The sequence below is a fragment of the Crinia signifera genome, chromosome 2 (genome assembly GCF_055691185.1).
Source record: "Crinia signifera chromosome 2, ASM5569118v1, whole genome shotgun sequence".
NCBI lineage: Eukaryota > Metazoa > Chordata > Amphibia > Anura > Myobatrachidae > Crinia > Crinia signifera.
The window spans coordinates 127,827,413-127,842,446 of NC_139218.1; the positions used below are offsets into that span (position 1 = coordinate 127,827,413).

A 15,034-nucleotide genomic window follows, 5' to 3' on the forward strand; every position below is an offset into this window, starting at 1 on the left:
ATGCACCTGAACAATATATTTGCAATCCATTATGGGCCTGATTCTGATTCACTTGCAAAAGCAAATTCTCTCTCTAATGGACAAAACTATGAGCACTGCAGCCCGCTGATGTAAGAAGTGCAAAGAGAGTTAGATTTGGGTGAGGTTTGTACTTCAAACTGAAATCTATATTGCAGTGTAAAAATAAAGAAGCCAGTATTTACTCTGCACAGAAACAAATGAACACCCAAATCTAAGGGGCCCTACATACGGGCCAATGAGCGTTCTGAGCAAAGCTACTTCACTCAGAATGCTCAATCTCTCTCAGCACACTGCGCTGCAGAGCATTGTGTGCTGAGCAAGGTGTCGGGGTCAGTGGCCCCGAGTGATTTACCTGCATGCAGGTTATTAATCGCTGCCAGATTCAGACTGGTGGCGCGGCGCATGTAAATCCCTATGGGGTCTACAAACACAGCGATATACATGCGTTTTCAGGCATTTTCTGAGTGATTTAGTAAAATTGCTCAGAAAATGCCTGAATGTCGCCCTGTATGGGGCCCATAATTCTCTCTGCACATGTTACATCTGCCCCCCCCCCCCCCCTGCAGTGCACATGGTTTTGTCCATTAGAGAGAGAATTTGCTTTTGCAAGTGAACCAGAATCAGGCCCTATATGTATCACATAGAAATGTACTTGGGGCCTGATTCTGATTTGGACATAGAGTAAAAAAAAAAAAAAAAAAAATTGGGGGGCAGATTGCAAACCCCTGGAACAAACGCCTTTGGCGAGTTTCACACTCACCGGGGATTCGCTCACTGAATGGTGGGCAGTGCTACAGACACACGAGACCACTCAGGTGCACCCATGAAAACACTTGATGGACACATGCAAATGCCTGCATGCAGGCGGTTGACATCACATGACATCAGCGACCTGCCCTGAATTCCACAGATAGTGGGCACTGGAGAAGTCAGTCCAAAATAATTCAATGGGGAGTGACCATCGAATAATTTTCTGCCATTCGGAGTCATGCGAGAAGATGTGTTAACGTACACAAATTTCTTCGCAAGCTAGTGAAGGGATTCAGCAGGGCGGCGTGCAACATTTACCCAGTATATCTACGAATATACCCAGCCTAGCGAACAGGTCTTAATCAGGCCCTTTGTATCTTGGAAAAACCATGTAACTGCAGGTGGAACAGATGTAACATGTGCAGAGAGTTAGATTTGTGTGTTTAAACTGAAATCTAAATGTGGAGACTGAGGGCCTCATTCAGATCACATCGGTCCTGTGTGCATTTGCACGCAGTACCGATGTTGCGCGTCTGTGCATGCGCAGATGGGTATCTGCGTATGTGCAGGCGTATGGTGCGTGCACCCACGGTGACCTTTTGGTTCGCCGGGTACACGCACCCATGGCGGTGTGTGGGGGGGGGGCGGAGATGGGTGTGGAGCGCCGGGTTGCCCCATTACCATATGGGAACACCCAGCGTTCCATGGGCGTTCCCATGAGAACGGTGGGCGTTCTCATGGTAATGAGGCAGTGACGCGGGTGTGGGGGGCGGGTAGCTGACATCACCTGAAGTCGGCTGCCCGCCCATATCCACGTCAGCGTGCACGCAAATGTAAGTAACTGAAAAGTCACTTTTATAGGCGTGCACGCTAAACATCATTCGATGGTCGGTGACCATCGAAAGATGTGGGCGGTTACCCGAGCCATGCGAATGGATGTTTATGCAAAACATTCATTCGCAGCTGTTCGGGCGAAGCTGCATTTTGCGGGGGCGGCGGAGGGGTGGACGTTCGCCTGGCGGGGTTTGGTGGACTCGCAAGGCTGCGAATTCGCAGCCTTGCGAATCAACCAGAATAACCCCCTGAGACACAGAGGCTAACTCAAAAGAGGTGATATATTCACAGAGAGGAAGCCGAGACTTGCACAGATAATGTGACAAACATGAGAGCAGTTAATCAATTCTGAGACTTGTACAGTACATACAGTAAATCATCTTCGCTTTGGTCTATACTCCTAGTTGTCAGATACATACTGTATATAGATTTGTAGTGTCCATTCTAGCACCCTGCAGTCCATTTTCCCTGCCTGTGGTATCACTTTCTTCTTTGGTTATTCTAGCACAATTTAGGTCTGCATATCAGTTCTAAAATACAGACCACACTGTGCTAGAAGCACCACAGCAGAGAGCGACACCCCAGGCAGGGAAGAGGCACTGCATGGGTTTTGGAAGTTGTAAGGTGCTAGAATGAACGCTAGATTTGGAAAATATGTAATGTCAGTAAATAATCCGCACTCGTTAACCTGTTCTCAATTTGCTGCACCGAGGAGGAGAACTAAGTTGAGTAAGAGGCATGGCAGCACAATAACACAGTCCTTCTGTCCACTACATGCATGTGTACAGCATCTATTCAACATTTGCATTGCTAAGCAGAGCAATAAGCCAGAGGGGGTTCCCAACACCACCAATGTGGAACATTGTGGTCCACAGGTAGGGTGCGAGACAGTGCCCAAAAAGCAGCAATGTCTTGCCAAAATAGGGAAGGTTGAGAGGTACAGTATAGGGGTTTCCTATACCTGAACTTTTGTGTTAATAACAGCAATTTTTTTATGTCTGACTAGCGTTATCACAATACATAATATTGTATTCTCTTCAAAGACAGAATAATTGAAAGCAAAAGAAATCAGTATTCTATTATTTAAATTATCATCATAAATCAATATTTTCACGGTCAGTTACTAAGTTATTCTTATGAATGCAAAAAATTGATGGATTTCGAAGGTTAAGCAAGGAGTAACGATTGCCCACTGTACATTTCTGCATAGTGTCCATTTATATATTTCTTTAGTAGCAAAATACCTGAAATCAATGCAAATATTGCCATCTGTGTAAGACTCTTAGTGACACTGACTTTTTGTATTCTTATTTGCAGATGGTCTTGATTTGAAATCAAGCTGGTTTTAAACTTATTTGAGCGACCCACCGGACCTGGCGTCCTTATGGCTTCCGGGGTCGCAGCATGGCTGCCCTTTGCAAGGGCAGCTGCCATTGGGTGGATGCCAGTGGCCAACTGCCCCATGCCTTTGGCACCAGCTGATAAAAACAAACGACAGGATGAGCTGATAATACTCAATGTCAGTGGGCGAAGATTCCAAACCTGGCGAACTACCCTGGAGAGGTACCCTGACACCCTACTGGGAAGCACAGAAAAGGACTTCTTCTTCAATGAGGAGAGTAAGGAATACTTTTTTGATCGTGATCCTGAAGTGTTCAGAGCTATTCTAAACTTTTATAGAACTGGCAAGCTGCACTACCCTAGGTACGAGTGCATCTCTGCCTACGATGAAGAACTGTCTTTCTATGGCATATTGCCTGAAATAATAGGCGACTGCTGCTATGAAGAATATAAAGACAGGAAAAGAGAAAATGCCGAAAGACTGATGGATGACAATGAATTTGAGCATAGCCAAGAAGCCATGCCCTCCCTTTCATTACGCCAGACTATGTGGCGAGCCTTTGAAAACCCTCACACCAGCACTTTAGCCTTAGTCTTCTACTATGTGACTGGCTTCTTTATTGCACTGTCCGTGATCACCAATGTGGTGGAGACTGTCCCCTGTGGAACTTTGCCTGGAAATAAGGAGCTTCCATGTGGTGAAAGGTACTCTGTAGCCTTCTTTTGCCTGGACACCGCCTGTGTCATGATTTTCACAGTTGAGTACCTCTTGAGACTTTTTGCTGCCCCGAGTCGCTACAGATTCATGCGAAGCGTCATGAGCATCATCGATGTGGTAGCCATTATGCCATACTACATAGGTCTGGTGATGACAAACAATGAGGATGTGAGTGGCGCCTTTGTCACCTTGCGGGTTTTCCGGGTCTTCAGGATTTTCAAGTTCTCGCGCCACTCCCAGGGTTTACGGATCCTCGGGTACACTCTGAAGAGCTGTGCCTCTGAACTGGGTTTCCTCCTATTCTCCCTGACAATGGCAATCATTATCTTTGCCACTGTGATGTTTTATGCTGAAAAAGGGTCATCATCTAGCAAGTTTACTAGCATCCCTGCTTCCTTTTGGTATACCATTGTTACCATGACAACTCTGGGGTAAGTGTTTCATTTATAATATTTGTTGAACACAGAATCGGAGCCTTTCTGCAGCATTTGAAGCCCTTCATTTCTTTCCTTCAGGTAGATTACTATTCGTGTACAATGACATTTAATGACACTCCCTTGGGATTTCAAATGCATTTTCCCTTTTCGCTAAGCTGCTTACATAGACACACAAAATCAATTAGAGGAGATAGGGCTGAAGTAAAACAACAGATTATAATTATGCTTATTCTTTGTGTGCGCTTTGCATCTACCTGCTTTCTTGATTAGCTAGCGGTTGATGAGATGAAGGTGACTCTTTATATTACATCTTGGGAGTCAGGCAGGTCTGTGTATACATTAAACACTGTGTCATTAACTTGAATGAGAGGAACAACTGGCGTGATGAAGATTATCCCATTAACCTTATATGCACAGACATTAAAATGTAACGGGAAAAATGCAGCTTTGCCGTCTGTCCCTGTGATGGGACTGTCTGTGGCTATGAATAATCCTTTTATGTGCAAGAAATGCTCTCAAATCCTTTTATTTCTGTTTATGTTTTCTCCCCAACCTCTTCTAATACAGTACTGTGTCCTATCTGCATCACTTGCCCGCATGAGTACCTCAAGCATATCTGATCCTTTTATAGAGGATCAGGCTTCAGTATACACTAAGATTTCATTTTAAAAATGCAGATTCATGCAAGTGTGCACCAGCAATGCATCACGTCCTGATTCTGTTGTTGCTTTAATAGAATATGTAATGTAAATGTAGAGACTGTCACGTGATGCCTGTTGTGTAACCAGAATACCAGAAAAATGCCGATATCAGTCAGTTCATCAGAAAAAAACTTTTTATTTTCTAAATAGAATGTGTTGAGATAATATTCTTAGATAATTATTGTGTATCAGATAAGGCTGATTTCATGATTTATACTGTATTTAACTGCCATTTAATGTTCACAATTGAATGTGCAAAGTTTAGATCTATAGATAAGATGCACTTTTGATAATAGATAAAGAGGCTGATACAGAGTTGGAAGTATGCCCATCTTACTGGTTGAATCTTGCATGATTTTCACATTATGCATGCTCAGGTATAAGTGTATTTGGGTACAAGCCATGCAGAGTTCTATACATTTCAATGGCATCTACACTTGTGACCAGTGACAGGTTAAGCATTCCATGCACCTGGTCACGTAAGACAGGGTGGCCAGCCCCAACTCATCTTGACCTATTCTTGTCAGCACTGTCCGTACTGGTTATCTGACCCCAGTGACCTGCAACTTTCCCTGACAATAGCCAAGTGCAGCCTCCAATAGCTGACCAATGCTGACCAATAGGAGAGAGCAGACGTGCGGGCTTGATTTTAAGTTGTACCCATAACGGAGTGGCCGCTGCAGATTGCGAAGTAGAGCTCTCAGGGCAGTAGCAGGGTGGAAAAGAGTCAAATTAAGGGGGGTACTGTGCTCATGGGTGCAAATGTGTGCTTTAGCAAAGGTGGTGGTGGGGGGGCATAGAGAATTTGCCTTAAGTGTAAAGTCTAATTTTCAAACAAAAAGTGGACGCTGATAATAATGAGTATCTAACGAAGCATGATGATAGGGACAGTCTAAAGATTTGGACAACTCTGCATATAGGCTTAAATATACACTTACCTAAATGAATATTCTTTGGAATGATTAGAAAAGGTTATATGTGTTGTTACATGACGAAGTTGAATTTACTACTACCAAAGAACCTATGTAGGGATGAAATGGAAGCTATCACAAATCATTGGTCAGAACTGCAGATGTTGGATCTAAAGGGATTATGTTTTCATAAAGTCCTTTAAATCCCCCTGGAATCCAGTAAATCTCTAACCTCTACACAGCCTTAAATGCAGGAGTAAAGTTTCCATCAATGATATGGAAATTAGGAGAAAGCCACTAAAATATTGAAGAAGCAGGATGTCTAAAGGGGCTTCAAGCAGGCCTGTTTATTGAATGCTCGGAGCAGGAGCAGCTAGGTGGCAGTTTTGATTGGAGTTAAGGGAACTGTGGCTTTAAGGCTTATAGCACATACTTACTGTATATACAGTAGTAGTTCCAAAACAATCATAAGATCAAAGCATTATCCAATATGTATATATATACTGTATAATATACTGTACCATCTTTTTGCTTGAAAGTGATATCTGTACTTGTATCTATAAACCATTTTTTCCGGGTTGTTTTGCTGCTGTTGCTAGCGAGACCACCGTTAGAATACTTTGGCGTGTGATCTGTATTTACATTTCTGATACCTAAGGAAGAAGGTGATTATTCATTGTCAACTACATTTTTTAAAATGCTTGTTCTAAGCATAGTAAAGCATTGTAGTATCGCTGTCATCAGACCAACGCAGGTAAAAACATATTGTTTGATATCACAGTATTGTTCTTTATAATCATTTCTTTTAAATAGGACAGTTGGAAAATTGACAAGATTCTCCTGTAAAATCTGTAGAATAAGAGATACAGGACAATACTGTACATTTTGTTATGTGATATTAGTGGAGCTCATTTCTCTTGTGACTTCCTACGGAACCTTCAGTAGAATTGAGCTGACTGATACGATTTCAGAAAGTACATACTGTAATGTTAGAATATCTTTTTACTACAAAATGAATTAGGTTTTTAGTGTTACATTTCAATTAAAATCTGTCTCCAGTGTTCACCAGTAACAATGTTTCATGGAAACAGAATTCCAGTTGCCAGGAAACTCCCCTCCAGCACAGAGGATTGAATCATGACCACGTTAGCAATATTGTACTCTATGCTTTTAATAGAACTGGGACTACAACAAGAAGTGTAAGGAGCTGTGTGGAACTGAACATACCAGTAGTGCCCACAAAGTTTGTTTTGTGCTTGCTTACTATTTGGGCACCATGCTATCAGCTCTTCCAACCTGCTGATTCCCCATCTCTATTAGCGCTGCACAAGTGCACCATGGGTGCCACTGGCTGATGGAACCAGAGCTGAAAGCCTAATGCCTGGTTGACATTCTAAATAAAGCAATGAGCAAGGCAGATGGAAATTTAAAAAAAAACATCAGATGATGAACACCATGATGCTTGTCACTTACAGAAACTTGTAATGTGAACTAAGGTTCAAAGTTGTTCAAATCGAGCTGATGGAATTGTGCACTTGTACTTAACAATTCCCTTTTTTATATCTCTAAAATACTTTTTGTTGTTGTTGTTGTTGTTTTTTACAAAATAACAAGAAACTACTCGTAATAGCCTTTATAATGTTTACTGTTTGTATGACCACAAGCAAGACTTTGAAAATTTGAAAGAAAGTGTGATTGGCTAGCTGTGATCCAATCACTGTAGGTCATCACAAACTGCTTTAACTCCAAGTTGGTGAACTTCCTCTCCTTCGACAACTGTAAGAAAGAACTAAGACCATAGATATACTTGTTGAGAATTCCTTTGGCATTTAGTAGTCTCCACGTCACCCTACTTCCACTTTTGCTGATGTTGTCAAACCATGTGTTCTGAAAATTGTAATATAAACAGTAAATACTAAGTACACGCCTCTACTATAGTAATTTGCTATCATGTTCTTAATTTTTTCTATTATTCAATCATTAGAATCATTAGCTTCACAAGTGGAGGAGCTGCACTCAATACTTTGTGGGTAGGACCAGTGCCAAGTGTTCATGTAAACACCATCACCACACCCTTTGATGGCCCCTCACGTTTGCCATATGATACTATGCAGATCCATCTCAAGCGTTCCACTCATGACTCTGGGGGTTATCCAGACCTGAACGCTGTGGTGCGATTTAGCCGAGCCCTTGCGATCACTCTGCCATTAGATAGCCACTGCCCAGACTGAGTAAAACCTTGCCTTGTGCAAGGCGGCAAAAATATCACAGGCCTCCGATTAGCTGCAAATCCATTCACAACCCACTCATCATCAGATGATTTTACCACTGTGTGAAGCAGGGCCGGTGCAAGGCACCGGAGCGCCCCAGGCGAGTCGGGGTGGGGGCGCCCCAGTGCCGGGGGGAGGGAGGGGGGGTGGTACCTGTGTAAAAATATTGCTGCCCCGGCATCCCTGCAGTGCTGGGGCGGTCAGGGGTGTCCGTGCCGTAGGGGTACCTGCGGCACCGTCATATGTATAAAGCTGGCTGCGGCCGGCGGGGTCCCTGTAGTGAATAGCAAATAACTAGCGCTTCCCGCGCTGACGCGCGCATAGCGCTAGTTATTTGCTATTCACTACAGGGACCCCACTGGCTGCAGCCAGCTTTATACACATGAAGGCGCCGCAGGTACCCCTACGGCACGGACACCCCTGACCGCCCCAGCACTGCAGGGACGCCGGGGCAGCAATTTTTTTACACAGTTCGCTGGGGGTGAGGGGCGAACTGCCGCCCTCCAGGTGCCGGCGCCCTAGGCAAATGGTGGTGGCGCCGGCCCTGGTGTGAAGTCTGTTCTTAGCCCAGGACCGGATGGCCAGTGATTTAAAAAAGTAGCAGTATTTTATCGATGAATGGCCTCACGCAAGCGCACTACAATCCGGACGCATGCGCAGTCATTCAAGAAATAGTCACTCTGCAAATATGCAGGCATGCAATCAGGACTGAATAACCCCCTCTATCCACAGTGCAGTTTTAAGTGATATATTCAAGGATCACTGATTAAACAAATGCATTCAATTAAAAGCTTTGATTAAAAACACAGGGGGAGGACCCACAGATCGAATGGCTTCACTGTATTTAGTAATGTTGCAAAAATAGATGTGCAAACCAATAAAAGAAAGTCATTTGTTTTTGGAAAAGCATTTTAAATGTCATAGGCGTCAAATAGGTTTAGCTCTCACTATATTCAGATTGATCAAATTCTGTTCTTCTGTACAAGGTGTTTGTTTTGAAGGCATTAATCTTGCTGTGACATTCTGAAACCATGGAAAATTGATATTGTATAGGGATAATAGCTCCAGCATGCTCCTTTTTAAACTGTGAAATGACTTGCACATTTTAATGTCTGTTTACAGTATCAAATCAACTATTCCGAAAATATTTAATAATTCATAAGTAACATTTTACTGTTGCTGTGTCTTTTCCCCTCTTCCCTTTGTGAAATCCTTCGACATTTTTTCATTCCAGAAAATTATTGACATGAAAATGGTCAGGCTCTCTTCACCTTTTATGATTTCCTCACTGGTAGTGCCACAGCCCCAAGCAGACCACACATATTGAATGTCATGTGGGCCAGTGCGTGACAGGAGCTCATTAAATGATCAGGCCGGTGAACACTGGTTATATTAGCAGGATTTTGCCACCTGATGTTTTTGTTTCTGCCTGCAAGTGGCAGTGTGCACAGGGTTGTGTCACACGAGCATTTTGAAGTGCTTCTTCTAGGACAGATTTAACATCTCTCATTCAGTAAAATGTGTCAGTCTATAGATCCAGGACCATACTTGCCGATGCTCCCGCATTTTGCGGGAGCCTCCCGCTTTAGGCCCCAGTCCCCCGGTCCCCCGCAAAGCCCTCCCGATCCCCCGGAATTTCAAAGTCCAGGTTCAAAATCCGGACTGCGCATGCGCTAGTCCGGCGCGATGGGGGGCGGAGCTTGGCACTAGTAGCGTGCATAGTAAGCAGCGCTGCCACGGCGCCCAGCAGACAGAGCCTCCAGGCAGGGAGACTTTACCAGCAGCAGCTGCGGAGTCTTCATCTCACCCCCGCATTGAGGAAGCTGCAGGGCAGGCTGAAGAGTAGACAGTGACAGGGGGAGTGACCGGGAGCTAGAACAGGAAGCAGCTCAGAGGACAGGCTGGGGGAGGAGCAGGAGTGCAGTGCTGCTGAGTGCTCCGTTCTCAGGTTAGTGCATGATGACAGTATTTCTACCTCCAAGCTGGCTGGTACTGTGTGTGTGTGTGTGTGTGTGTGTGTGTATGTGTTGTGAGTGTGTAGTGAGTGTGTAGGCTGGTAGTGGCCCCTGTGTGTGTGGGCTCGTAGTGGCCCCTGTGTGTGTGTGTGGGCTGGTAGTGGCCCCTGTGTGTGGGCTGGTAGTGGCCCCTGTGTGTGTGTGTAGGCTGGTAGTGGCCCCTGTGTGTGTGTGTGTGTGTGTAGGCTGGTAGTGGCCAGTGTGTGTGTGTGTGTGTGTGTAGGCTGGTAGTGGCCAGTGTGTGTGTGTGTGTGTGTGTGTGTGTGTAGGCAGGCAGTGACCCCTGTGTGTGTGTGTATGTATGTGTGTGTGTAGGCTGGCAGCAACCCCTGTGTGTGTGTGTGTGTGTGTGTGTGTGTGTGTGTGTAGGCTGGTAGTTACCCCTGTGTATGTAGCCTGGCAGTGACCCCTGTGTGTGTGTGTGTGTGTGTGTGTGTGTGTGTGTGTAGGCTGGCAGTGACCCCTGTGTGTGTGTGTGTGTGTGTGTGTGTGTGTATGTATGTGTGTGTAGGCTGGTAGTGACCCCTGTATGTGTGTAGGCTGGTAGTGACCCCTGTATGTGTGTGTATATAGTTAGGTACTGATCCCTGTTAGTGTGTGTGAGTACACTGGCATTGTGTGTTTGTGTATAGGAGAACACTGTCCTGTGTCTGTCTGTATTTGTGTGTTATGTGTAGGCTGGTAGCTGGCAGGAGGCTCACCTTTTAGCCGCCAGTCCCCCCCAATCCCCTGCATAGCCCTCCCAATACCCCCAGAATAATCAATCCCCATCTGGACAGCACAGCGGAGCCTGGCACAATCATGCCTAAGAGGCCTGCCAAGCACCGCTGCCCGTGGTCCGCACAAGAGCCACCCAGGCCAGCAAAGCCTGCTAGTGGCCAGAAAATGGGTGTCACTGCACTTGGCCATGCCCACTTTACTGGAGACCACACCCACCTTCTGTGTAGCCCCACCCCCACCTCGGAGTAGCCACGCCTCTGGCGTGGCAGGTCCTGGTTTTAACCGTGTGAGGTATGGAATCTCCCTGAAACCAGTTTCCGAAAGTAGGCAAGTATGTCCAGGACACTAAGTTATTCTGGAGTGGGAAGCGCTGATATAATTATTCCCTTCATCCCCTCTCACTGACAACCAGCGCTGGCTGTACTGTCTGAGAGGCAGAGTCATATAAAATCTCTAGGTACACAAGAATATGTCATATATAATACATTTCACACTGAATTATTGTTTCTGCTGTCTTACTCACCAGTAACCTGCAAATGTCTGTGCAGCCAGGTGCTCACAATATTTTAATAGTTGAAATGATCTTCTATGGGGATAATGTAGTCGACATTAGGCAGATAACATTTCTGTTATATCTTTTTACTGTATTGTACAAACGTTTATACACTTTTGTGCAATACAGTATCATCCAATTTCATTACAATAATGTCATATTTAAAAAAAAAAAAAAAAAGTATATGTATGTACTGTGTGTGTGTGTGTATATATATATGGGGATTATTCTGGTGGATTTCGCAATGCTCGAATTCGCAGCCTTGCAAGTCCAACAGATGCCGCCTGCCGAATGCCAGTACGTCCGCCACTCTCCCACGCCGCATCCGCTTGCACGAGCTGCAAATGGATGTTTAACGTAAACATCCATTCGTAGGCTGTGGAGGAACACCTACATTATTTGATGGTCGTCGACCATCGAATGATGTGGAAGGCCCACACACACATCTAAGGCTACTCTCAGGTAACCTTAGATATGAGTGGACATTTGGGAGGAAGTGGGTGGGCAGCTGACATTCAGTGATGTCAGCTGCCCGCCCCTGGCACCCACGTCATCTCCATGGGGAAAGCCTTGCGTTTTTATGGGAGTGGCCATGAAGCGCTGGGCGTTCCCATGGGTGTGACTATCCGCCAATGCCGGCTGACCGTCTGAAAATGATCATCACCTTCATATGTACTGTAGGCTGAGTAACAATAACGTACAGTACGTGCTGCATCTCTGCACTATTATGGTGCATGTACTGGACTTCTGTTTTACACGCGCACATACACACACACACACACACACACACACACATATATACAAACATATACACACATATATACACACACACATACTCTACACATATATATATATATATATATATATATATATATATATATATACTGTATACACACACAAACTCATATCTTTTTTCTATGTTTAGATATTACTACTAAATACAAAAATCCATGTTCCGAGTTATTGCAGATGGCTGGATACGTGGTGTCAGGCAGAAGGGACGGCTTTCCACGAGACTATACTCTTAAGCCACTGAATCCACATTAATTTCAGATGGATTCTGATATTTAAAATCAACAGCTGTAGAGCCTAGATAAGTGCAATGATACATGGGTATTCGGTTTCTGAGCCTGAACATCATGTTTGTGCTCTGCATCAAGTAATTGCTTATCTCCATAAAGTCACTGCAGTCAAGTAAAGGGCTAAAATCTGCGTAAAGTATATTACAGTACCTTATCTTATTAGAGCCTTTAGGAAAGAAGAAATGGCTTAATAGACATGCATGCTGCTGACACATAAGCTGTATTGGGAAATTAATGTAAGTCCTGTTTGCTGTAAAATTCATAGAACTTTACAAGCTGCAGTACTTTATTCTCCTCTGTAAATAAAAAGCGCATAATCAATGAAAAACCTAATCAGAATATAATGGTACGTACAAAACTATGGGGTGCAAAAAGTAGCTTATTATTTAACAGATAGCTGGTCATGGAAAAATTGGTGCTTGTTTCCTAGCACGGCGCCCACGATTTTAATCTTATGCCATTGTTTTGATCGCATCGATCGCATCGCATGCGACCAGATCGCATGCGATGCGATCGATGCGATCAAAACAATTATTTTTTTTGTACAGGCACCCTGATGGGTGATTACTATGTTATATGCACCTCCATTGTTAACGCCACTCCCACTATGAACGCCAACCCGAAGCGTGGCGAGCGCAGCGTCCTCCGACCTTTTCATACCCCACTATCCACGTCGGCGTGGAGTTGATTTTATATAGTGTGGCGAGCCACCGAGCCCGAAGCGTGGCGAGCGGACGCGGATTATTACACATGTATTCCGCGTGTATCCCGCGTGTATCACATGTATCCCGGTGGCTCGCTGTGCTTGCCACACTATATAAAATAAACTCCACACTGACGTGGATAGTGGGGTATGAAAAGGTCGGAGGACGCATATCGCCGCCCCTCACGGGCTCGCTGCGCTCGCCATGCTTCGGGATGGCGTTGATAGTGGGGGTGGCGTTAACAATGGGTGGTGCATTTAACATAGTAATCACCCATCAGGGTGCCTGTACAATTACAAATTGCATCACATCGCATGCCATTGTAATGGTATACCATCGCATACCTTAATTAGTGGTATGCGATGGCATAAGATGGGCGCCGTGCTAGGAAACAAGTACCGAAAAATTTCCAAAAATTGGCCGCCTGACATGCCCACATCTCCAACATGCCATGCTCAACCCCTTAGCACACCCACACCACCAGTCTGTCACTGGCATGTTGGCCCATCTGGAAAGTTCCCTGTGGCAACTATTGCTAATCCGCCACTGCCTACATTGCATATTTGTGTAGTGGTGGTATAGCTCAGCCCATTTTATACCGGGCATTTCATTACCAAGGAAACTGATCCGAGTCAGGTCTCTGAATATTTTTCTATTGCTTTGGGGTCTATGTAATAAACCTTGTAGAGGGCCAAAGTGGAGAGAGAGCACCCACCAATCATTTTTCAAACACTGGGGCAGATGTATTATAGCAGGGCATAGCTCACCACTATATATTTCATTGCTTCGCCTCATTAATGAGGCGAAGCAGGAAGGGACATCAACAAGATGTATTAATAAATTGTCTGCCGAATCGGGGAACGCAAACTCCCCCCCTCCAGGGATGTCCCCTCCTGGAGATAGCACATCACTGACACTATCGCACTGTCTCCTTCCCCCCGGCCGGCTGGACTGGGCATGCAAGGGATCTCGCTACCCATGCGAGATCGCCAGTGCAGAACAGAGTCAACAGCAGGGACAGCGCTGTCCCTGTTGTTGATATAGGGCTTCACCAGCCTGCTGCTGGCAAAGTCGATAGCAGCAGCGGGCGGAACGATGCGATGCTGACCATTCATACATTCGGCCTGCTATCATTTAGATAGCAGCTCCAATATGGCATTTACCACACCCAGGCTCCTTCATACATAGGGGAGAAGCGGTATCAGTGCACATAACGTGTGCTGATACCCCTTCTCCACCATAACGTGCCGTCATACATCTGCCCCACTGCCTATAACATGGCAGTTAGGAGCTGATTGGCTGGTACTTTTTCTCTGTCCAATTTATCTTTCTACAAGACTTAGTACATAGACCCCATGTTATGTAATACAGGTTAGAGAAGATATGATATCTGCAAAGAGTACCTTCTGCTTTGGTAATTAGCACAAAACAAGAGATATATCAGCCATCAATTTGTCAGTTTATTTCTAATTGCGGAGAGAGCCAGGAGAGGTGTAGAGAGAACTGTCATCACTGCACAGGCTGCCAGCAGGGCACTGGATACATATTTTTATCTTGGTGGACATCCTCTTTTATCATGTCATTCTTCAGCAAGGGAACAGGACAGGTACTGTGCTAGACAAATAAGTTAAGTGCAGATGAAGCATATTTCTTTGAGATGATCGCCGTGATAGGGGCATGCTTGTCACCAGCACATCGTCTATTACATTCACGTCTCAGCACTTCACACTGTCACTGGAATACAATACCTGGCACATAATCCACAGTTTGGGGCTCCATAAGTATCATCAGCTTGATATATACAGCTGTAATTTTATATGTAACATACTCTTTAAGAGTAGTTCCAAGTTCTACATATGTAACAAGATTAATTTGATTAAATTACAATTTCTGTGTGTACTTTGTGGTTATATTTTATCTCTGTAACCTCTTTTGACTAACCACCTAAATCTAAAGCAATATACTGTAGCAGCTACT

The 15,034-nt window shown here is 44.7% G+C and overlaps 1 protein-coding gene across 4 annotated transcripts in view; it reads left to right on the forward strand.

The window, feature by feature from the left end:
- The window catches only part of KCND3 (potassium voltage-gated channel subfamily D member 3), a 376,459-nt gene that overhangs the window by 16,880 nt on the left and 344,545 nt on the right, over positions 1 to 15,034 (forward strand). For all 4 annotated transcript variants that reach the window (XM_083172800.1, XM_083172799.1, XM_083172797.1 and 1 more), the window contains exon 3: positions 2,923 to 4,095. In XM_083172800.1, coding sequence (XP_083028926.1) covers positions 2,990 to 4,095 — 1,106 coding nt within the window. In that variant the 5' untranslated portion in view covers positions 2,923 to 2,989. The remainder of the gene's footprint in view (positions 1 to 2,922; positions 4,096 to 15,034) is intronic.